This window comes from Myxocyprinus asiaticus, chromosome 8 (genome assembly GCF_019703515.2).
Source record: "Myxocyprinus asiaticus isolate MX2 ecotype Aquarium Trade chromosome 8, UBuf_Myxa_2, whole genome shotgun sequence".
NCBI lineage: Eukaryota > Metazoa > Chordata > Actinopteri > Cypriniformes > Catostomidae > Myxocyprinus > Myxocyprinus asiaticus.
Window position 1 is genome coordinate 1372439 of NC_059351.1, and position 24545 is coordinate 1396983.

The 24545-nt window shown below is 38.3% G+C and overlaps 1 protein-coding gene across 1 annotated transcript; it reads left to right on the forward strand.

Annotated features, from left to right (window-relative positions):
* Positions 1-4295: 4295 nt before the first annotated feature.
* On the forward strand, positions 4296-10011 carry synpo2b (synaptopodin 2b). Its single transcript, XM_051705037.1, has 3 exons — positions 4296-4386; positions 5887-5925; positions 6641-10011. Exon 3 carries the CDS (start codon positions 7011-7013, stop codon positions 9048-9050), a length of 2040 nt encoding a protein of 679 aa, XP_051560997.1. The 5' UTR covers positions 4296-4386; positions 5887-5925; positions 6641-7010; the 3' UTR covers positions 9051-10011.
* The last annotated feature ends 14534 nt before the right edge of the window (positions 10012-24545 follow it).

Consider the following 24545-nt stretch of genomic DNA (forward strand, 5'->3'; position numbering starts at 1 on the left):
CAAAGTTGTGAAATTGTAAATAATACCAAGCTATATAAAGTCAGATTTTTTTCATAAAATAGTTTATTATGTAATAATAAAGTGTTGCTTATTCATGTTTTTGAGACGTCATAGACATTAAGCTGATTTTCTGTAAAGCTGAATAATTAATTCAGATTAAAAGTAATGTCCAGCATCATCCAATCACTGCCAACCATGTTAAAATTAAATTATGCATTATAAATTCTGAATCTAAGTACTGATTATCATTGTCACATGTCTGTCAAACATGTTGAGTGATCCAAATATCATCTGCAGCCTGAAACTGAACTTTTGATCAGATTTTAGGAGTGAATGCACTTAGCTGCATAGTGAGCTATAGGATGCACCCTTGCTCCCTATTTAGTGAATGACTTAACCTCCAGTGTGCTGTCTGTCTGCACTGGTCTCAGAACAGTTTGAAATGCACCTTATTTTCATCCTAACTCCATATAAAGCATCTGAAAGCAACATTTTTCAGCTTTTGGATGAATACATTTATTCTCAATGTGAAAATGTACAGTAAATATATAGGAATGCATTTACTAATGTTAATGAATAGAACTGTATTGTACAGTGATAACAAAATAAAACAATAACAAAATGTGGCAAGGAGGAGGGCGGGGCCGGGACCTGATGACGCATGCCCGGCCCCTAATCAGGCTAATCAAGACTGCGAGAGGGATAAAAGTGGCCGGAGGTGGCAGTTTGGCAGAGAGAGATCTACAGGCAGCTGCCTTGAACGCGTTTGTGTTATATGTCTTTTGCTTTAAGTTAACCATTAAATGATTATTTATATTGTCAAGCCGGTTCTCGCCTCTTCCTTTCCCGTTTACCCCATTACATTGGTGCCGAAACCCGGGAAGGAGGAGGGATGCACCGTAGTAGAGTCCTCGCCACTACCATCCACCCCAAAGGAGCACCCATGGCCATCCGCCGGGGGACTGAGGAGCCTGGCTGCCTGAAAGTGGAGGAACGACCGTCGACCGCTGCCAGGGGGGGTGGAGACTCCTACCGGCTGCTAAAATGCGGCGGGGTCAAAGATAAGACCGCCGTCCGCGAGTGGGGAGGGGCTCACTGCCGACCGCCTGGAACGGGAGAACAGCTGCCAGGGTGGAGGAGACCCCTACCATCCACCAAAACACAGCAGGGCGTTCCGTCCACCAGGGGCCGGAGGACTGCCTCCGATCCTCCGATCCACCCGGGGAGGAGCAGCTGTCATCCACTAGAGGGTGGAGGAGTGACCGAGGACCAGGGGATGTATGTCATGCCATGGGCTCCCTGGCCTGAAGCAAAGGAGGGAGGAGTGTGGCGAGGAGGAGGGCGGGGCCGGGCCGTGATGACATACGCCCGGCCCCTAATCAGGCTAATCAAGACTGCGAGAGGGATAAAGGCAGCCAGAGGTGGCAGTTCCGCAGAGAGAGAGAGCTACAGGCAGCTGCCCTGTACGCATTTGTGTTATATGTCATTTGCTTAAAGTTAACCATTAAATGATTATTTATATTGTCAAGCCGGTTCTCGCCTCTTCCTTTCTCTTTTACCCCGTTACACAAAATGTATATTAAAATGAAGCGAATTGACCCACAGATGTGTTAATGTTGAAAAATATTCAAAATAACTAACATACTAACATAACTAAGACTTTTGAGGGAACGCGGTCTTAATTTCAACATATGTGGACTTGCGTGGAAAAATAAACAGATTTTTTGGAGCAGCATATCAAATTAAACTTGAGATGCTACGCTTTATAACCAAATAGGTTTCAGTCAAAAAACCTAGAGGTTTCTTACCAGAGGCACCAAAACAGTATGCCAATGGAGTAGTATCTCTGAATCCTCGGTATTTATAAAACAGTAAGCGAGAAATACCCAAATGACCTACTATTTCTGGCTAGATTCTAAAGTGCGGATCGACTGGACACTTTACTACCTCATAATCCCTCGGGAGCTGAGGCGATGTCACATTCAAAACGCTTGATTTAAAAGTACAGAGGTGAACCACGAGTCGGATGGCTCTTTTCAGCTGTAAGTGAAATACTGTATATACCAAGAAAGTTGTTCCTTGTGCTTAAATGGTGCTTGTTTAACAAAACCAGAGTAAATTATTTTCACTGTTGTTGTTCTTATGTCATTTATTTGGGTCACGGGTCAATACCTATGTCCCTGAATGAAGTACATCTGGAATCTATTCATACTACTTGCATACATACCTAAAAGAACATACTGTTTTACCGACTGAGAAGTGCATCCTTCATCAAATACAGTACATACTGAGACTGTACGTCATTACTTTTTGGTAAAGCCGCACAACTTGTGTTTCATTGCCGTTCTTTTACATCTAGTGCTTTGAACGTGATATCACCTCAGCTCGCTAAGGATTGTGGGGTATTAAAGTGTCCAGCTGATCCGCACTTCAGAATCTAGCCAGAAATATTAGTACATCCAGGTATTACTCACTTACTGCTTCATGAATCCTGAGGATTCAGACATACTGCTCCATTGGCATGGTGTTTTTGGCATACTGTATGGTAGGGAAGTATGGATATTCGGACGCAGTGAAAGTGTCCGGCTTGACGGCTCTCTTTTCAGCTCTTCCCCCAACTGCAACTTGCAAATTTCGCAGATCAGTAAGGCAGGGCGCAGTTGGGGTGCTTCTCGTTTCTTAAATTGTGCATCTTCATTTCCTCACTCCTCTGTCCTCGAGCCCGTGACCCAGAAACTGATCAAAAACTCTTAATGCAATCAGTTCTCTAAAGGCACCGCGAGGATGCAAGGACTGAGGACAGAGGGAGCTTCCTGAGGAGGCTTGAGCAAGGCTGCGTAGGTGGATCCTATTCAGAAGACTTTTTTTGTCTCAACACCTGACACATGCATAAATCCTCCTCCCCCTTCACATCTGGCACGACAGTTCTATTTCATGTTTCACCTTGGCGGATTATATAAACCATAATTGTCACAAACTTTAACAGTGCATCTTAAATTACTAGGATTTATCATTAATTTATTAATAATAAATCAAGTCAACAACATAACAGTAAGTGCTCTGATGTAATGCAGCTACGCAACGATGGCGCTCTGAAGCAATTCAGTCCACTCTGCGGCCATATTTGGAATGCTCTCGGCCATTCTGGGCGGCTATTTTTCTATGTAAACAAGCGGCATATGAGTGCAGCTCCTATCTGCTTAAATGGGGAAAGACCAAAATCTCCAAAATGGTTGGTCAAGATTACGATCAAAGAACATATTTCAAATCGGCAGTAAAATCTGACAACATTGGTATCGCAATATTGTGCTTCTTTAACTCAGATTACGCTAAAAAACTAAATATTTCTGGCTTGTACAGCTAATACGCATGTGCGTTTTTGAGTTGATTGACAGGCGATGTCTGTATCTAAAAGATGACTGGATCTTTTACCTGTAAGGCAGGACTTCCTTTTCTATATCCATTGACTGTTGGGCGTTCCATTCAATTTAATAGAAGTGGCCTGTCTCTGCTAAATACTCCATGTCTTAAGTGACGCTTGAGTGAGCAAGGACATTCCATTTTACAAATACATCTTCCTTTGATTCTTACATCCTTGTTTCCATTCCTTGCATCCTCTTATGCATGAGGAGCTACTGTAGGAATCGAGGAAAGGATGCAAGGAAATAAGAAGCACCCTTGAACTCGAACACACATATCTTCTATCTAGATATTGCTTATTGAATATCCATGTGTATCTCAGTTACCAGGAATTAATAGATTGAAAGTAGCATACCTTTTTGTGTACAGATTTCCCCAGTAAGACAAAAAAATCTCAAAATTTAAATGTGGCCCAATTGAGGATTCGGATTGACCCTGGTTTGAACTGGCCCACACAATGGCATTCACTCTGCCCTTTTCTAGTATCGAGAACCCTACCAATCAAGCGAGTCTCTCTGTGGTCACTTACAGGATGGTTCACTGACAAGGTGGTTTGTCATGATTCTGATCAGAGAGCAACCTGGAAGCAACTCCCATTCCTGCTTTGAACAGTCTGATCTGGATTTTCAACCCTTCTCAAAGCACCTGTCTCCCCAGTTCTGAGCATGACACAGAATCAAGTGGACTACAGCCCTTCCAAAATGAGTCATTATTCTGTTTCCAGCCACATGTCTTCTTCTGATGTTACCTCACCAAAACCCAGAGAGAACTTGAAGCAGGAATGTTTTGACTCCTTAGTAGGTGGAGAAAGAGGAAGGGGAGAAGGAGGAGAGAATTGTGTGGGACCTCATGTATAAAGTGTGTTGGGTGGAATTCAAGCCCAGGGTGCTGAGCAGGCAGAGTGGTGGGGTGCTGCTTCCTTGTCTAAACTGACCAGACCTAGCAGACACCAAGCAAGACATGCACGTAAGACAAACCTACTCCAATTCTGTTCTCCAGTGATTCTCCTTTTATTTAAGTATTTTTCTCTCTCTATTTTGCTATTTCTTCACCTTGCCTCTCCTCTTAGGGTTTATATTTTGTTGTTATGTTCTAGGCCTATATATTTCTCTCTATATATTTAATTTCTAATGAGAGAAAAAAAAAAATAGATTGGAATACCCATTCTGAAATACATATTACCATATATGTTTATACTGTATAAATAAGAACACATATGCTTCTTTGATGCAATTATCTTTCTGTTTTGTAAAGTATTTGCTTGCATGGGCATGTCTTACCACTTAGAGTAGAGTACCTGGACAGAAATAACCTGGAAAGGGGTTTTGGCCTTCCCTTGCTTTACTAGGCAATGTATCCTCTTGATTAGCATTTCCTGTTGTTGGCATGATGTATACGTACACAAAATATCCTCGACAAATTGAAACACTCAACACTCAAGGATTGTTAATTGTTTGGTCTGGAGCTGTAACTGTATTACAGAAACTTCCTATTTTAAGACTTAAGATTTGACAAGTTAAATATACTATTTATAGATCTTAACTCAAGTCGTCATGCATACTAAAACCCCTAGTGATACTGCCCCTGGTCCCTAATGTGCTATTAAAAGAAGCTACTGAAAGTTACTTTAGATCAGAAGTTAGTTTTGCTTTTTTATCTTAAATTGCTCATCATTGGTCAATACTGGTAATGATTTGGGATGGATGAGGAAAACCTTAAAAACAGCATTTAAGAACTACCTAAATAATAGTGTGTCCCTGCAATAGTCCACAGGACACTGGTTTGACAGGCACCAGCATATGTCAGTAGAGATTTGTCATACGATCCCTTGGCGTGAAGCCCTGACTCAGTTGAATAGTGAACGCCACCTCTCTCTCTCTCTCTCTCTCTCTCTCTCTCTCTCTCTCTCTCTCTCACACACACACACACACACACACACACACACACACACATGTTGGTGCAGCTATCATTATGAGGACTCTCCATATACATAATGATTTTTATACTGTACAAACTATAGATTCTATCCCCTAACCCTAACCCTACCCCTAAACCTAACCCTCACAAAAAACTTTCTGCATTTTTACATTTTCAATAAAACATCATTTAGTATGTTTTTTAAGTGATTTGAATTATGGGGACACTAGAAATGTCCTCATAAACCACATTTATAACATAATACCCTTGTAATTACTAGTTTATAACCTAAAAAAGTCCTTGTAACCCCCCCCCCCCCCCACACGTTCTCTATAACCTGCTCACTCATTCCCTTCACAGTCCTGCCACACCACCATAGTTAGCACTGACACAGTTTGTGCAGATTCCCACTTTAGCCAAAGGGTTTTATGACCTCTTGCAATGTTTGTTCGTCTAAAAAAAGCCTTTAGTAAGTTGGGGTGCATTGGACTGTTAGTAAGCCACGAGTAAGCATGAGAAAATAACATTTTCTTTTCCTTTTTCTTTCAGAGACATGAAGATAAAATAGTAGACTGCCTGGATTTAAGTGTAAGTGTGTGCTTATTTTCTCCTGGATAGCTTAGAGGATTCTCCCATGCGTATTTCTCACTGCTTCTAAAGGCTTCTAAAGAATTATCTTATTAAAAGTTTATATTTTAATAACTTTAATATGCTTCAATTTATCAGTGAGGTATTTATAATATAAACAACTGTATTGTGATAGCTGATAGTGTTTAGCTTTTCAATAGTATTTTATTTGGATACAGCAAACAGTTATTTCAATATTAATGTATATGATTAGTGAAATTATTAAAGAAGGTTAAAGTTTAAGCAGTTTAAGAGAACTCTGTGCTGAGGCTTTTGTGGCAAAGTTTTGATGTTTTGAAGAATTTATTGAGAAATGTACTGAAAGTGACAGTGTGTTAGTAGTAATAACAATGTTGTTGTCTAGACTGTATTTTAAGAAGACATATCCTAAATTATTCAATATCAAAATACTTAATAGCACTTAATTTCATAAATACTTTGTTACTCATAATACTCATAATAACACAGAGAAAATGCATTAACTGTGTTAATTAGAAGATAACCTATGCAAACTGTTAGACTAAATGCACAATATTCCTATGTTGAATTACAAATACATCAAACATGAATCTAGCAAATTTCTGAATAATTTGAATATTAATAATGCCATGATTATACTATATCATGCTCTTCAAGCCATTTCCTCTATTTCCCTTTCCTGAATTCTCTCTCACAGAACTAAGATGAAGTGAGGGACTGCTTGAGAAACATCTGAAAGAAGCCAAGTCTAAATGTAAACATATCGCTTTGCTTTTGACTGCTGCTTCAAACTCCAAAAGCAAGGGGGTGTTGATATTCAAGAAGTGTTGACAAAGGGCCAGGAAGTTCACACTTGCTAGCTACGGTACAGGACATACAATTTCAGAATAAAAATACGATTGTAGACTACAAAGTGAAGACTTAAGATTCTCTGTCTCTGCAACAAGAGATTCTGACTTTGAAGAAGACTGCTTTGTTATTGCTCTGAACAAAGGTAGTGCTTTGAGATTCAATTACAACAGGGTTTCTAGACAAGCAGAGTACCAGCAGAGTGAAACTTGGAAACAATGGAGCATCTCCCACAGACAAAAGGCAAAGGAGTCTTGATGTTTGCAAAGAGGCGCCAAAGGATGGATGATCTTTCTGCAGAACAAGAGGAAATGACACAAAAAGGTACAGCAGTGCATGCATTTCTGGAATCTGAAGTTGAAATTGCAAAGCCTGCTCCACAAGAAGAAAGTAAACCAGCACCACAAGAAGTCTTTGTTAGAAAACAACAGCCGTATCAAGAGCAGCCATATCAGCAACAGATGTTGCCACAGTCAGCAAATGGTATGAATGGTTTGGATCCATTCCACAGTTCAGGTGTTCCCAGACCCATTGTACCCAACAGAACTGCTAAGCCTTTCCTAGGTGGTCATGATCAAGGCTCAGAAACTTTTTTGCCAGTCAGAGGTGTCTCACATCCAGCACCTAAGAAACCTGAAAACATATTTAAGGTTCCTGTTCCAGTAAACACAACTCCACAGGTTTGGTCCCCCACAACAGACATCATTGCTTCACGTGATGAACGTATTGCTATACCTGCAATTAAGACAGGGATCCTGCCTGAAACTAAAAGGAGAGGAGCAAACAAGACAGACTTGAAAGAGATGACCCCTTTTCAAAAGAAAGGTGATCAGAGGTTCATAATAGAGTTTGGTCCAGAAGAGGACTTTCTCAGTCTGGGTGCTGAAGCATGCAATTTCATGCAAGTTCCAACAGTCAAACAGAAAAACCCTCCACCTGTCCTACCCAAACCTGTCATCAACCCAGCTCACCCTCCGTGGTCTGCAGAAGGTTGTGAGTTTCGTAATTCCCTTCCAACATCAAGTTCAGTCCCTGCTATTGTGCACACCAAAGTGCAGGCAGCATCCCCAAAAAGTCCATCACAGCCACAGCCTTCTGGAAAAGCCTGGGCCTCATTGTCATCTCAGCCACTACCACATCAAGCATTGCCTGTTTGGGCTCCAACCCACCCACCAGCTCTACATCAATCTCCAAAACCACATCCAACACAAGTGAGTACTGATACACCAGACTCACTCGATGCTGGTCCTTCCCAAACTAAAACATTATGGACTAAGTCACAAAATGACGGCAAATCTGTTGCTTCCTGTCCACCCCAGCACAGGAGCTCATGCTTTCATACATCTAAGGCTCCCCCAGCTTCTCCTAAAGCACATGCATCAGATGCAGGTGCTTCTGAGGGGCTGAACCTTAAAGGCAAAGGAGCTGAACTGTTTGCCCGGAGACAGTCCCGTATGGAAAAATTTGTTGTGGATGACGAGACTGTGAGAGCGAACAAGGCCAGATACCCATCACCATCACTTTCAATGCCAAGCACCTGGAAATACTCTCCCAATGTCCGTGCCCCACCTCCAGTGTCATACAATCCTATTGTGTCCCCCTTTTATCCCCTTGCAGCTGTTAAACAGCCTCCTTCTTCAACCAGCCCAAAAATTAAGCCTAAAGCAACCGAGGAGAAAAACAAACAACCACCCAAACATCTCAATGTTCTTGATGTCATGAAACACCAGCCTTATCAGCTGGATTCTTCACTTTTCACCTACAACTCCAACCTAGAGGCTAAAGAAACAAGCCTTATGTTGTGTCCTTCTTCCACCCACTCCCCTACAAATTTGCAGGCCCAACCCCCCTCTTTTGAGCAATCTACAATGGCCTCTCCCTCCCAAAACCTTTTCTCCAAAAGTTCTCAGCCAGTTAAACAAAATCCTTCTAAAGCCACTGGACAGGTAAGTGTTCCATACCCCTTTGTCCGTCAGTCTGCATCAAATGTGGCTGGCAGTGCTCTACAGCAATCAAATGGGAAACTTCTAGCTCCACTTGCCATGCGTGATGGCGTTAAAATCAAAGGGCTCTCCGACACCTGCCTGCCTCTTGCTAGCACTAGGGACAATGTCTGTGTGATATCCCCTTCTTATTTCTCCATGAATAATGAAAATATTTCACAGTTTGCATTGCCAATGGCTCCAAGACCAAAGTTTTCAGCCAAAAAGTCAGCCTCTGGAGGCAAGCAATGGAAACCAGTAATTATGCAACATTAATTGGTTAGCTTAATTAACGATTCTTCTTTAAAATACACAAGATAAGAATTTCTTTCATTATATAACAGTTCTACCATATAGCATAAACTGATTTGATCATATAGCAAAGAATATTTTGCATAGTTTGGATCACCCTACCTTACATTCTTTTGAATCATTATAAAGATAAACTTGTTTTTATATGTTTGCAGCAGATACCTTGAAGAACATCAAAAAGGTGTGCCCTGTAAAAATATATAATTAAATCTTATCTTATCTGCTATTACATTTCTCTGCATTTTTTTAGAGACTGTGATAAATGGTTGTTGTTCCTCAATGTTCCCATTCTTGAAATTAGAAGTTTCTACCAAAACACAATATGTTTTATATGAAACATATTCTTTGTGTTTGATATTATCATTGTTTGAAAGGAATGTAAACTTATGTTATGTGCAATCCTTGTTGCCTGGTCAGAAATGCACAAATCAAATGTTTGGTATTTAAAGCATTAGATGCTGGGTTTTGGCCATAGTTTCAGATCAACATACAAGATTTCCATTTGGATTGTGCTGCTTTGTACTTGTAGCTCCTTTAGACCTCCTTCCAAATCAGTTGTTGGTGGGTTAGAATAAACTTTTAGCGGTTCTGCTGCAAAATGGTTTTCTGACATTCAGTTGTATTTTTCTTGTCTGTGTTTTCTCTTGGGCATCTCGAGTCAATTCACGTTAAGATGTAATTCAGAAAACTTTTCATTTCATTATTATTACATACTTTGCAAATTAAACATCTGCATTGTATCACTGTTTAGCAGACACTGCTGTTTAGTTACAGAGCACAATAGTTGTCTGTCCTGTACTGAACACTCCAAGCACATTCATTTGTAATAGCATTCTGAACTTTGTTACTTTCTCTCTGGTTTCCTTTTGTCTTGTTATGTCTAAACTATTGCACTTCTTGAGCCTTCCTTTTAATAAATATTTCCTACTGCTCTGTTTGACCTCCTGTTTTCTGCTTGATTTTCTGTATTTTACTGATGCATGTAACACAGTTCTTTTTATTCATGTTTCTCACATTAATTTTTCTGTTTTCCTTGTCAGGAAACCTATACAGTGAGCCTCATGTGGTAATTCTTTTTTCCAAGTCTGAATTCAAAAGAAATTTAAATCAACCAGAATTAGGTTAGGTTATACCAACGGGTCATTTTAAAGGGTCAGATAAAATGTTGAAGCTTGTGCTTGAGCACAAATTTTTTTTTTTTTTAGCTTTGTTAGAAAGCTCAATTTTAAATAGCTCTCACCCCCCATCTTTGAACAAACCCTATAGATACAGTCAGCAATGTGTCACACACTGGGGGCGTGGTTTAGTGTGGGGGAAATTGATGTGCTGTTACCACAGTTACTCACTTATTCCTATGAGAAAAACGGGGAGCGCTATTCAATAAATTTGGCCAATTTTCTCCCAATTTGGAATGCCCAATTCCCAATGTGCTTTTAAGTCCTCGTGGTCACGTAGTGATTCGCCTCAATCCGGGTGGCGGAGGACGAATCCCAGTTGCCACAGCATCTGAGATCGTCAACCCGCGCATCTTATCACGTGGCTTGTTGAGCGTGTTGCCACGAAGACATAGCGCGTGTGGAGGCTTCACGCCATCCACCGCAGCAACCATGCTCAACTCACCACGTGCCCCACCGAGAACGAACCACATTATAGCGATCACAAGGAGGTTACCCCATGTGACTCTACCCTCCCTAGCAACCGGGCCAATTTGGTTGCTTAGGAGAACTGGCTGGAGTCACTCAGCACGCCCTGGGATTCGAACTCTGGAGCAAACTCCAGGAGTGGTAGCCAGTGGGCTATTTTTTACAATTTCAAAAACATGACAAAAAGCTGTTCAGACAAAGTTAAAAAACCTGGAACTGATTTTTTATCGCCTTCCAAATGACAAATAGAGAAGCCAAAAGAAGAGTGCTGTGGCTGCAATTGGCTACATGCTGGATATGTTTTTTTTTGTGTGTGTGTATGGGAAACATTCAGAGGTGTGTTTCCCGTACACCAGTGCAACGTATGATGCATCGTTGAAGAAAATACCTGGCTAATCACAACTGTATCCTGAAAACATAGTAACTACGTTGCACATGCATCGTTCGAACCAAGTTGGTTGAGCTGTCGTTAATGATGTTACTCAGGGGGTGAAGTAATAACTCCCACAAATATTAAATTATAATAGCTCATTTACACATACACCAGAAAGCGGTTTAATGTGAGAAAGCTACTAAAGACATGAAAGCGGCATGCACTTTGTAATGCGACAGATGCATTACGCTGCAATAGTGGGGTTTCACTCTACATTAGACTTCAATGTTCCCCTGACACACTTGAGCATATACACACATGCACACTCTTCAAAAACATATTAACACCAGTTATGCATTAACATAAACACATAAAAGCCGTGTTCTTCGACAGAAACCGTGTGAGATAAAACGCTTTCTCTTTAATCCCTTAAACGGCCGCACTCGTGTTTACTTGACGTTTTAGAATGCCACTGCAAAACCCTGTAATAAATCGTTTTCTTTAACACATGTAAATGTGGTCAAAGTCTTGACAGAATGAATGATGTATGGAATGAAAGATACAGAAGCCTCAGCGTAATGTGTACACAGCAAACTAATAAGAAACTATGCTTTTAACCAAGGTGGAAAGCTGTAGTTTCAACCACACAACTTACGCTGTTTGCGAATGTTCGTTGGAACTACGGTTTCAGGAAACACCAAATCGTTGAACTGCGTTGGTAACGATGGAACTTGCGACCATTGTTGGCTAACGATGCATTTGGGAAACGCACCTTAATCCGGTGTCGATCATCATATCATCCCAACAGCGGTTCTAACAGAGACATAATGATAAATTAACACTGGAGAATAAGATACCTGAAAAAACATGACATGATCGGAGTGGAGTGCTGCTTATATTGGTGCTTTAATGAATCAAACTTCTCAGGGGATATTGTGCTTACCATTCGGTTTGGCAAAGTGTTTAATTAAAAAGATAAAGTTGTGGTAAAATGCTTAGGTACAGAGTACTGGTTATGAAAGTTTACGCATCTCCATTAGCACGGTATTTACTGCCAAATAAACTGCTTATTAAGTAGAAACGATTAGGAAATCTGCTTATGATTGAAGGATTAATTGTTGTTACAGTATATTGCATATTACTGCATATTTTGACCTTAATTTGTTTTCATCTCTATCATTAACTTCTTTGTTTTTTTATTTACAGTTTTATTTTAGGCCCACTATTTTAACCTTACAAAAGTTTAATCCTACTTGCATTGTCCGCTGAGGCTATAAATTGTTATAAAAATATAATTAAAGGTCCATCTTCCATTCATATCGTGTCAGCCATTTTTCACCTTTTAAATTTGGGCTATTTTATGTGCACAATAATTTCAAAATATCATTAATGTGTGTATAAAACACTTTAATTATCATATTAAAAGATATAAATAAAAGTGTTGATGATGATAAACAAAGCATGTAACAAAGCAGTTAAATGTTTTGATACCAATCGAATTGAACAAAACAGCAATGTGAAATTTGTAAATGTAAACTTCTGTTCTGAGACTGCTGGACTGTATGGCTCGATCTTCTTTCGGCTTCTATATTCTATATATGCTTCTATATATATATATATATATATATATATATATATATATATATATATATATATTTGTCTAATTTTTTCGTCTTGTTTTTTATGTTAAAATAGCCAAATGTATCGGATATTTATCCTCGCTATTCTTATAGGAATGTATGAGTAACTATGGTAACGGGACTTTGCTTTCTCCATGAGTGAGCAGGGCCTTCTTGCTGGCTCTATCTGTTTAGGGATGTCCATTTTGTTAGACATTTTCATAATTGATTGTCAAGAAAATTATCGATAAATTGTTAACTTTAATACTGAAAAACAAACGTGGAGGACTCCAAACACATTTGCTGTGTTACACTCGCTCACTTCAGTCGGAGGTATGACACACTTGCCGATTAAGAATGGTGGAGGGGTGACAAACATACCAACTCACCGCAACTCACTCTCTCTAATTCCCTGTTACATGGAGTTTGCTGAACAGGAGTACCGCGTAAGCATAAACAATTGTAATAGAGTGATTTAGGATGTGATTCGTGAAGTGACTTCTCCTTGTGAAAACATGTGATTGTGTGTTTATCCCCTCGAGGCTTGCTGTAGAAACATTTGACCATATGCAGCTTTCAGTGAGTGAAGAAATTCTGTTCAATGTTGTGCCTCTACTTTGTGATTTCATTAGTTATTTTAGTGTGGAAAAACACTTGGTAAGAGAATCACTATAGATTACAGTCAGCGTTTGTAATGAAAGCATTCAGATCAGCTTGACATCTTGTCAGTTCTTCAGTAAAAGAAGAAGCTCACTGGTCACTTGAAGAGAACACAAGAGCATGCCACGGTGACAGAATGATTTTTTCTGTCATGTTGGATCCTTTTTTTCCCTGTAGCTGGAACCATTAACTAAGCAGGGAGTCCCAGCAGGCAAGGGATTACTACCTCCTGCTGGCAGATGCTAAATGCCCCTGCATACTTCCTACGAAATTGAAGAACGAACGGGTGTGGTGTCATTTAGCACAAAATCTGGCCAAAACTAAGGTGTTTTTGAGTTCATTTGGGTGGTTTGTAAGAGCTCAGCTGGGCAAACTTTCAGGAAAACTTCTTTCCAGCTTCTTATCACCTTCTTGCTCCCATTGGTCCATGTCATCGGTAGGTTAGACCTGGAGCTCCACCAACTTTGAGGCCGATAGCTAATTCTGTTTACACTCTTCAGTCAGTTATGGTCAGTCAACATGAACACACCAGCGTGCAGAGTTACAGTATTAGTGAGCTGGTGCAAACTTACCTGTATGAGAGACATTTTCCAAGATCATGTGATGCGATATATTTTTTTGGTTAATTAGTCTACTCAAAAACTCCTTGCACCATCTGCAGCCGAAAACTATTCTCACATCTGCCGTATTAAGGTATGCCTATCATCATTCTTTTGTCTGTATTTTGCCCATTAACACTTAGTTATACACCCTATCTGTGCAGTAATAACAGGTTCATCATAAATTACAATAACAGAGTGTGATTGAGGCATACTAAGGCTACGTATATTGTGTTAGCTTGTTAGCACCATGAATGTACAATGTAAACTTGACAAATTACACATTATCTAGATAAATAATGATAAGACAGAACAATATCATGAAACAAGAAAGGTGAGTAGGAAAACAAATGCATACAGTATAATGTAATTGTGCTCAGTATATATAGTATAGTTGTACAATAATATTAACAATTTGCTAAACTACTGAAACAGGTGTTGCATTTGTGTTCACGTTACATCTCCTAGTTTGTGGCATTTATTAAAATGATCAGCTACTAAAGAGGAAGTGGGTCTTTCACCAAGTAAGATTTTCAGTTTGTCATTTTCAGGGATGAGCTGCTGTAATTTTGTGCACATTGAATCTCTCATGTGTGAGTACTTTTGGCAGTGAAGGAGGAAGTGCATATCTGTCTCAGCTTCACCTGATGTACAGTGGCAACACATTCGCTCCTCTTTAGGTCGTCATGTCTTATTATGCCTTCCTATTTCAATAGCCAGTTGGTGGTCACCAAGTGTGTATTTAGTTAATATTTGTCTGTGTTTGACATTTCTGACCAAGAACAGATATTCAGCTCTACCCTCTGCTGAGTTGAAGGTAACATTTTTGACGACTTTGGGTTTCTGTTCATTCATTCCAAAGTTCTATGTATGTATCAGTTTTGAGATTCATTATTTCTTTTATTCGTATATGTTTTTTGGAGGCAGTGATTTTGGGAGCTTTGCTTGTGAGTTCTGACACTAGTAGGCAGAGAGGACTTTTCTGTGGATTCAGTTTGTGTGTCTTCAGTGCTTAATGAAGGGTATCTTTAGAACTGGAATTTAAACACTCTTTTTTTAATAATTAAGTTGAGGGGTAGATGCCCTAATTCTACCCTATTTATGTTGTTAGGTGTCTTTCTGTTGACTTGAAGGACACCTCTGCAGAATTCAATGTGAAGACCTTCTATAGGATGTTTGTCCCAAGTGTTATAGCTGTAAATACTTGGTGGGAACCAGACCTCGCTTCCATTTAAGGCAATGGGTAGTATGATGCTATCAAATACCTTTGTCCAAATTTTGATTGGAATGTTTATTTTGAATCATTTCATTTTTATTGCATGCATTGCCCTGTGGGCCTTTGTAAGTAGAGTTTTAATTGCTATATAAAATTTCCAGAGGGGGTTTAAACCAGGCCGAGATAACCATATTGTGAGGTGTGTTGAAGTATTACATCATTTAAAGTAAACATTTTGTTCCAGATTTCTTGTTTTGTTTTTTTTTTTCTTTCTGAAATATCTTAATTATAGCTTTTTGGATATTTATTTCTTGGGCCCAATCTTGGCAGAACTGATTCAGGATATCCAGGCTGTTTTGGAGTCATCAGTGTACAGTAAATATTTGACTTCCGTGTCCTGTAGTTCTAGTCCTGGACTGGCGGATCTGTCCAGCAGGTCTGCTAATTCATTAATATAAATGTTAAATAAAGTCGGGCTGAGGCAGCAGTCTTGTCTGACCCCTCGATGTTGCGAAAAGTGTTCTGTTCTTTTCTGTCCAATTTTTACTACACATTTATTTTGGGTGTACATATTTTTAAGTATGTCATATACCTTACCCCCATGCATGCCACATTGAATTATTTTGTATAATAACCCTTTACGCCAAATGGAGTCAAAAGCCTTCTTGAAATCTACGAAGGATGCAAATATTTTGCCCTCTTTCTTTTGTTTTGTTTTTTGTTTGTTTTTTTGGTGTACATGGTTGTTAATTAATGTGTGTAGTGTATATATATATATATATATATATATATATATATATATATATATGATCAGTGGTTTGATGTTCAGGGACAAAGCCAATCTGACATTTGCTGATGAATTTATGTTATTTAATGAAAGTTGAAACTTGTGAGTTGATAATAGAAGAGAAGGTAACACTTTATTTTGATGGTCCCAAATAGATATTTAACTGACTATAAGTGAGTTATCAACTGGCTTGCTATAGCTAGTAAACAGTGTTTCAACAAACATTCAGTAGACTTTCAGTAGCCTGTATATAGATCTCTATTAATGACCTTTTAATGAACTGATATTCTCAACAATAGTATAAGTACGCCATTAATAGAGATCTATATACAGGCTACTGAAAGTCTACTGAATGTTTGTTGAAACACTGTTTACTAGCTATAGCAAGCCAGTTGATAACTCACTTATAGTCAGTTAAATATCTATTTGGGACCATCAAAATAAAGTGTTACCGAAGAGAAAATTTTTCCCAAGTTACTGGTCACACAGATTCCTGTGTAGTTATTAGGATCTGTTTTGTCTCCACTTTTAAAGGGATAGTTCACCCAAAAGGAAAATTCTCTCATCATTTACTCACTCTCATGCCATCCCAGATGTGTATGACTTTCTTTCTTCTGCAGAACACAAATAAAGATTTTTAGAAGAATATTCCAGCTCTGTAGGTCCATACAATGCAAGTGAATGGTGACCAGAATTTTAAAGCTCCAAAAAGCACATAAAGACATCATAAAAGTAATCCATACAACTCCAGTGGTTTAATCCATGTCTTCTGAAGTGATATGATAGGTGTGGATGAAAAACAGATCAGTATTTAAATACTTTTTTGCTATAAATTCTTCTCCCTTCCCAGTAGGGGGTGATATGCATGAAGAATGTGAATCACCAAAAACACAAGAAGAAGAATGTGGAAGTGAAAGTTAAAGTGGAGATTGACTGAGCAGAGAGGAGAATTTAAAGTAATAAAGGACTTAAATATTGATCTGTTTCTCATCCACACCTATTATATAGCTTTTGAAAACATTGATTTAACCAGTGGAGTCGTAGTTTTGTGCTTTTTGGAGCATCTAAACTTCGGCACCCATTCACTTGAATTGTATGGACCTACAGAGTTGAGATATTTTTCTAAAAATCCTCATTTGAGTTCTGCAGAAGAAAGAAAGTCATACACATCTGGGATGGCATGAGGGTGAGTAAATAATGAGAGAATTTTCATTTTTGGGTGAACTATCCCTTTAAAGATGAGAGAGAAGCCCTGACATCAGAATCACGTTAAAGTTTGAGCAATGCATATCTGTAGTTCAGAAGAGCTGTTTTTTAGCATCTCATTTTGATGATATCTTGAATAAAGCTCGGCTATTGACCAATCTGCATCCAGGACCGGAACCATCCGTTTTATCATTTCCAACTAGCCAATTACTTTTAGTCAGAGGTAAAGTGCTATTACAGCTAATTGTCAACAAGAGTAAAATATACTATGAGACAGTGTCATACAGGCACGCACATTAATGGCAATATATTTTGAGATTTGACAACTATGGAAAAATGGCAATTATATTTTAACCATGATTTTACAGTGAATGAGTGGTTGGTTTTACTATCTTTTTTGTAAATAGGCAGCATGTTCCAGGTGTGACTTGCTCTCACAGACCAACAGTGTCCAAAGGCTGTTCTCCACACAATTTTCACAATCCCAATCACAAAACCTTCAAAATCTTATATCAGTGAAGTTAGTGGGCCTGCTTAATAACAGCAATACAGAGAGGAAGGAGCCAGACAATGCAAGATTTTACATACAGTACAAGCCAATAATTTTGAATTTCATTAAGTTGTCCCTTAGTGAGTTTTGATTTATTTGATGGACATTTTAATCTATCATCTGAAAAAAGAAACTGGTGGAGCATATTGTTTTTCATTTGCAATTAATATTAATAATGTTGACAGCTGTATTTAGATTATGTGTTTATAGTGTTCTCCAAAGAGAATTTGGATTTTTTAGCTACTCTTAAAACGTAAGAATTTCACTGCTTTAGAAGCGAAATATTAAACCAAGTGGTATCCATAAACAAATCATTCTTGACCCTTTTTCAGAACTAGCCTGGTCTCAAGGTAATTAATGGATGTATGAAGTCACACAAGTACACACAGGTGTCCTATAACAGTAACTACAGGGAAGGTACATAAACTGTGACCCTAAGTTCCACAAAGTTTGACAACCAGAAAGTCTGAATACTTCTGGTCTGAATTGTGGAAAAATATATTTGAAAGCAGACTTTATTTTTGTGAAATGAAAAATGTTTTGAAAAGTGTGTTTGTGCTATATTTCAACGGCCATGAAACCCTAAAAATCAGACATTATTTTAAATATTACGGGGAGAGTGGTTAATTATTTGACAGCAACGTCACTGAATGTGGTGTTTTACTGATGTATTACTTCCAACGGTCCAACGGACCAGAGCGAACAGTTTGGCTACCCCAGCCGTGCTCCAAACTGCCATTTAAATTCCACTGGTTTGATATTTTGTTATATACTGTAATGTGAAGACATTAGTACATTTTAAAGTGTGGCTTAAGTGTCCAAATGCTGTGTTTACTCATATTGTAAGGTAGAATAGGTAGAATTCCTATACATATGTACATGTGTCATGTATAAATAAGCAAATCCTATGTCTTGACAGCAATCGGGTTCACTGTCTCTAAAGTGTACGTAGAGATGCAGTCCAGATGAGGGCAGTCTTAATGCATATCCCTTTGATTATCTGATAGATTCATGACTTAGCTAGTCTGTTGACTTGTATACATTGGATCATTTTATCAGTTCTAAAGAAGGTTAATGTCATGTCCATCTTTCATTCTTTGTAGGGACTCAGCAGGACCCGTTCTTCATCTCTTCCCCAGAGACTGTCCTCTGTCTCTTCCTTTTCCCCAGTGTCCACCCCAGATGTCCATCCCATGCATGAATCACTGAACCGGCAGTATCCGTGGGTGGAACATCCCAAAAGATCACTCTCTTCTGGGGAAGCAGTTGCTCAAAGCCCCTTTAGTCTTGATGATGCCAAGCTTTCTACCAGTCATAGAAAATCACTACCAGAAACACCAGCAGCATGGAAACACAGAGTGTCCTATGAGTTTCTTGGTGGTTCACAAGAGATGTCGCCCGTAACAGACGTTACATCCCCCACCAACACTTTTTCTGCAACACCAAAAAGGGCAAACTTATATGGGCCGCCTTTCCGTCCTGCGCAGCCTCTAGGGAGCAGCAACAGGTACAATATGGGTAGTTGTCTGTCCAGGAATCCACAATCGCATAGAGTCAGTTGGAATTTGTGAGGAGTTGTCAAATGATGTGTTATAATTGAATTATACTGTGTATATACATAGGATAAAGTCAGGTAGTCTGGGCCATGAGATCAAATAGGCCAGATAAGATTGGAGTGTCATAGTCCTTTAAGACTTAATAGACAAAGTATTGTATTTTTCAGAATGTCCAAGCTGCTGTTTTGCATACAACGAAAGCAGACAGTAATACATTTCCCAAGGCACTAAGTAGAACATTACTCGCATGTAAATTGTACTTAAACTCTACTGCTCATTTCCCAAAAGCATCACATAAAGTCTCGAGTCTCGGACCACTTACAGTTCCATTATATGCAACTTACACTTATTATCTTTCTCTCATCTTTCACAGTTTATCAGAGGGAAAGGGACATTTATTATTACTGTACTGTTTTATTACTGGCTCAGTGGGTTTGCTTTTATGATAGGCCTGAATTTATATGAGAGAATTTTACATAATGTATAACTTACCATCTATCTATTGCATTAGTTAAGCTAATAAAAGTAGGCCAGCTTTATATGTTCTTATTATTCATGCATTATTTTACAACTTAAAGAAATCGGCATAAATAATTTATTAACAAAATGTTGTTAACAATTGAGATGAAAGTGAAGGTGCCAAATGAGCATTTCCCCCTCTTTTCCTCCTCCTCCTCCTCCTCTTCTTTCTTCCTCCAATGGGTGATCCACATCTGCTCCAGGAGTCTACTCTGTATATATGGCTGTCACAAATCTGATGTTGCATAATCACAGTAAGGCTACAAGTTCATAGTGCTTAGACCTCTAGATAGGTGTGGAGTAGTTCAAAACTGATGCCAGTCATTTTAATCATATTCTGTGTGCATCTGTTAAAGTTTCCAGCCAAAGGAACAAAACTTTAGGCTACCTGAGAGCCCCTGATAATGGTTCACATTGCATGCAATCACATTATATGCATGCATTTTCTTATGTCACTTTCATTAATCACTTTGAAGTTGAGCATCGATACTGAAACCCTGTCTTACTAAAGCCATCATTATTATTTGTTTTTATTAAAACTTTCAGCACCTTTCATGCAATTTCCATGTTTGGCAGTATTTTCACATTATTTTTATGTTTGGAGGACTAACTCTCCCCCTTGGCCTTAATACATAACCGTTACCTAACTTCAAAGTAGGCGTAAACTGATGATGACCAAACTTTCGTCATGGGAACGTAACTGGTTATGTTGTAACAACCGGAAAAATTACATTCCACGAAAAAATATAATTATCGTTATCTGCATAATGTGTTTCATACCGCAACAGAACTTGAGTGCCGCTTCTCATCACAGTATTATTAGACACTGATCTTACACCAGAAACGCAGAAAATAAGTCATAATATATTGCTTTGTGGTTATTTGAGTCTTTGAGACTTACTTTGTTTAACAGATGGCAGAATCAGCGCTTGTGAAAGCATGGCTCATCATGTTTTGTCAGGAATAATCTAGGGAGGGGGCCTGGGTAGCTCAGTGGTAAAGACGCTGGCTATCACCCCTGGAGTTCGCTAGTTCGCTAGTTCAAATCCCAGGGCTGAGTGCCAGGTCTCCTAAGCAACCAAATTGGCCCGGTTGCTAGGGAGGGTAGAGTCACATGGGGTAACCTCCTCATGGTCACTATAATGTGGTTCGTTCTCGGTGGGGCGCGTGGTGAGTTGAGCGTGGATACCGTGGAGAATAGCGTGAAGCCTCCACACGCACTACGTCTCCGTGGCAACGCGCTCAACAAGCCACGTGATAAGATGCACGTGTTGACGGTCTCAGACGGGGAGGCAACTGGGATTCGTCCTCCGCCACCCGGACTGAGGCGAATCACTATGCAACCACAAGGACTTAAAAGCACATTGGGAATTGGGCATTCCAAATTGGGAGGAAAAAAATAAAAAATAAATAAATAAATATACACGGTATATATAAAATGTATAAATAAGATTACTTATTTTAAAAAGGGGCTATAAACACAAAACCTCAATATATACTGAGGTTTTGTGTTTATAGCCCCTTTTTAAAATAAATAATCTTATTTATAAAGTTTTCCCCCCACATTGCTGTAGCTACCTGATTTTCACTGATGTTTCATTTTTTATTCACTTTTGCACATATTCTGGCCAACTTTTTGTTTTCGTTGATTTTGTTGCACTAAATAAACATTTACATTATAGTTTTTTTAAACAGCATTTTGTGTACTGAAATGGGTACCACTTTACTATGTTTTATTTGTTATTATTAGTTAATTATATTAGTTAACATGAATTAACAATGAACAATACTTACTTAATCTTAGTTAATGTTAATTTCTGCATATACTAATGAATTTTTTACATCAAAAGTTGTATGTTACCATTAATTAATACAATATGAACTAACATGAACAAACAATGAACAAATCTATTTGTATAAATTAGCATTAACCAAGATAAATAAATGATGTAAAGTTATATTGTTCATAGTTAGTTCATGATACCTAATGCATTTATTAATATTATCAAATAAAACCTTATTGTAAAGTGTTACCCTGTAATTGTTATGCTTGCAGTGTTTCTATGGATGTCTTAAAGTTATGACAATATTTACAACTATTACATCAATAACTGTGTGTTGGTAAACCTTTTTATTTTATTTTTTTTACTTTGAATGAATATTCTATGGGCGGGCATGCAGTACCCACTGCATTCCTCACGTGCCTACAAATGTAAAGGCTTTTTCAACAACTGTGCATGTGAATGAGGAATGGAGACCCAAAATTAATTAAGTTCATTTATGTTGAAAAATAAAACAAAGTGAAAGTGTTGCAAGTGGGGAAAAAAAAAATGCAACAACAGTATAGGACAAAAAGAACTAGTGGCCCCAGAATTGTAACACAATTATTTCTAAAGGACATGCTCAGAATAATATTAAATTACAAAACAGTATTTAGAAAAGCTTGGCACTTACCTAAAAAAATATTACATTTGTTAAAGCATTACAGTAGGCTGTTGTGTATTTCCCATGCATCACTATACTGCATGTTTAAAAACTATAGTCTGTTCATAGGATGTTAATAACATTTGATTTGGCGAAAAGTAACACATTCTATCTTATCACTGTATTAAAACACCATATGCACAACATGTTAAATATATTTTGACTTGCCAAAAGTATCCATATATCTTAAGGGAGATGTACTTCCTATTTTGCGACTGGAAATGTTTTAAATAGTAAATTCTGGTCATCAGAACACAATAGGAGAATGCAAAGACTTGGTGGATTGGTAATTTAATGTTAATGAAATTACAGGCCTATTGCAGTTATCTTGCTAATATATCATGGAATTACCATAATAATACAAATATCATATATTAGCAAACGTAATGTGAATTGATCATTTAATTTTTAATGATTTTTATTAGGGGCCTGTGATGTTGTGGTTATGTTGCCAATTAGTAAGTCATTATGTTACCTAAAAATATTAATAAATTACACAACTGCTCTGTGGTGAATGTTTTGGCTTTAGTTCAGTACATTTACACCTGACAGCTCCCGTAATGACACACAAGTTCTACTCAGTAACGAGTGGTCTGTGCTGGTCTGGGAAACTCCATCGTAAAATAATGTACGTTAGTTAAAATTATCTTTAGCTTAAGTTGAATTGCTATCAGGAAACCCAGTGTCCAGCGGCTGTCAAACTCCAAAAGGACAAAACAGCACCTAAAATTGGACTTAAAAAGTTGTTTTTGTTAAACGAAGAATGATAGAAGACACCAGATTTAACACAAATAGAGCTCTTTGGGAAATCTGAGCATTATATGCATAAACATTTTAACGCTGGGATAGATGACTTTTGAAAATGTTGTCATTATAGATTCAGATTTTGAGCAGAATTGTACATCTTCATAATACGAATGAACACAAAAGGGTAAAAGTCAAGTTATATTCACTGGAATTAGTACTGTATGTTTTCTAGGAAGTCTTGATATAATGTACACGATCAAGTTTTGGATGGTTTCCTATATAAAGTAAAAGATGTGGCAATTGCAGTCATACCATGGACTACTGATTTAGATCACACAACAAAGACATGAGGGTTAAAGTAAAATACATATTTAGAAAGAAATACAATTTAGAGGACACAGATCCTATTTAAGATTTTTTTTTTCTCCACTTTTCTCCCCAATTTGGAATGCCCAATTCCCAATGTGCTCTAAGTCCTCGTGGTGGCATAGTGACTCGCCTCAATCCGGGTGGCGGAGGACGAATCTCAGTCGCCTCCGCGTCTGAGACCGTCAATCCGTGCATCTTATCACGTGGCTTGTTGAGCATGTTACCGCAGAGACGTAACGTGTGTGGAGGCTTCACGCTATTCTCCGCGGCATCCACGCACAACTCGCCACGTGCCCCACCGAGAGCGAGAACCACATTATAGTGACCACGAGGAGGTTACCCCATGTGATGTGACTCTACTGTCCCTAGCAACCAGGCCAACTTGGTTGCTTAGGAGACCTGGCTGATCTAAATCAATGTGAGTCATTTGGAAAACTGATGGTATAGATGAATTGAAATAGAGTGTTTCTGGTTCATTCTGAGGTTTGCTCAATGGATCTTTTAATTAGCTTAATGTGTTTAACTGTGTACACTTAATTTGACTAAGTTGAAAGCATGGACCAAAATGTTATGGTCACCGTATTGTTCAGAGACAAACACTATAGAATGTTTTCCCCTGAATGTGTAATTTGTGGCACCAATTAACATTTAAAAAAAATAAATAAATAAAATGAATCAACCTTGTCCATCTGTTTATTAAGGGAATAAATAATTACCAAAATCATTCAGTTGTTTAATTGGTTTTACATGTGAAATTTTCCATTACTGCATAGAGTTCAAATAATATATTTATTTTTATTATTTTTAATACTTATTCTAGGAACAGATCTCACAAATATTTATTGTATGCAATTAGGTCTTTTAGAAACAACACAATTATGGACAATTGTGCACATAATGTCTCTCTAGGGACAGACAAACATGTCCATGTCAATACTAATTAGTAATAATGAAAGAGAATGATAATAATGTCACTGTGGAGTGAATCCAGTCTGAGCGCTGCAGGATGATGTGTTGTGTAATAAAGCCTGTCACATCCTCTTCACTGGAACTAGAGACAATAAAGGAGAGCAGAAAGAAAAAGATGTTGAATTATTGCATTACTGCTTGGTTTGAATGAACTCATCATTA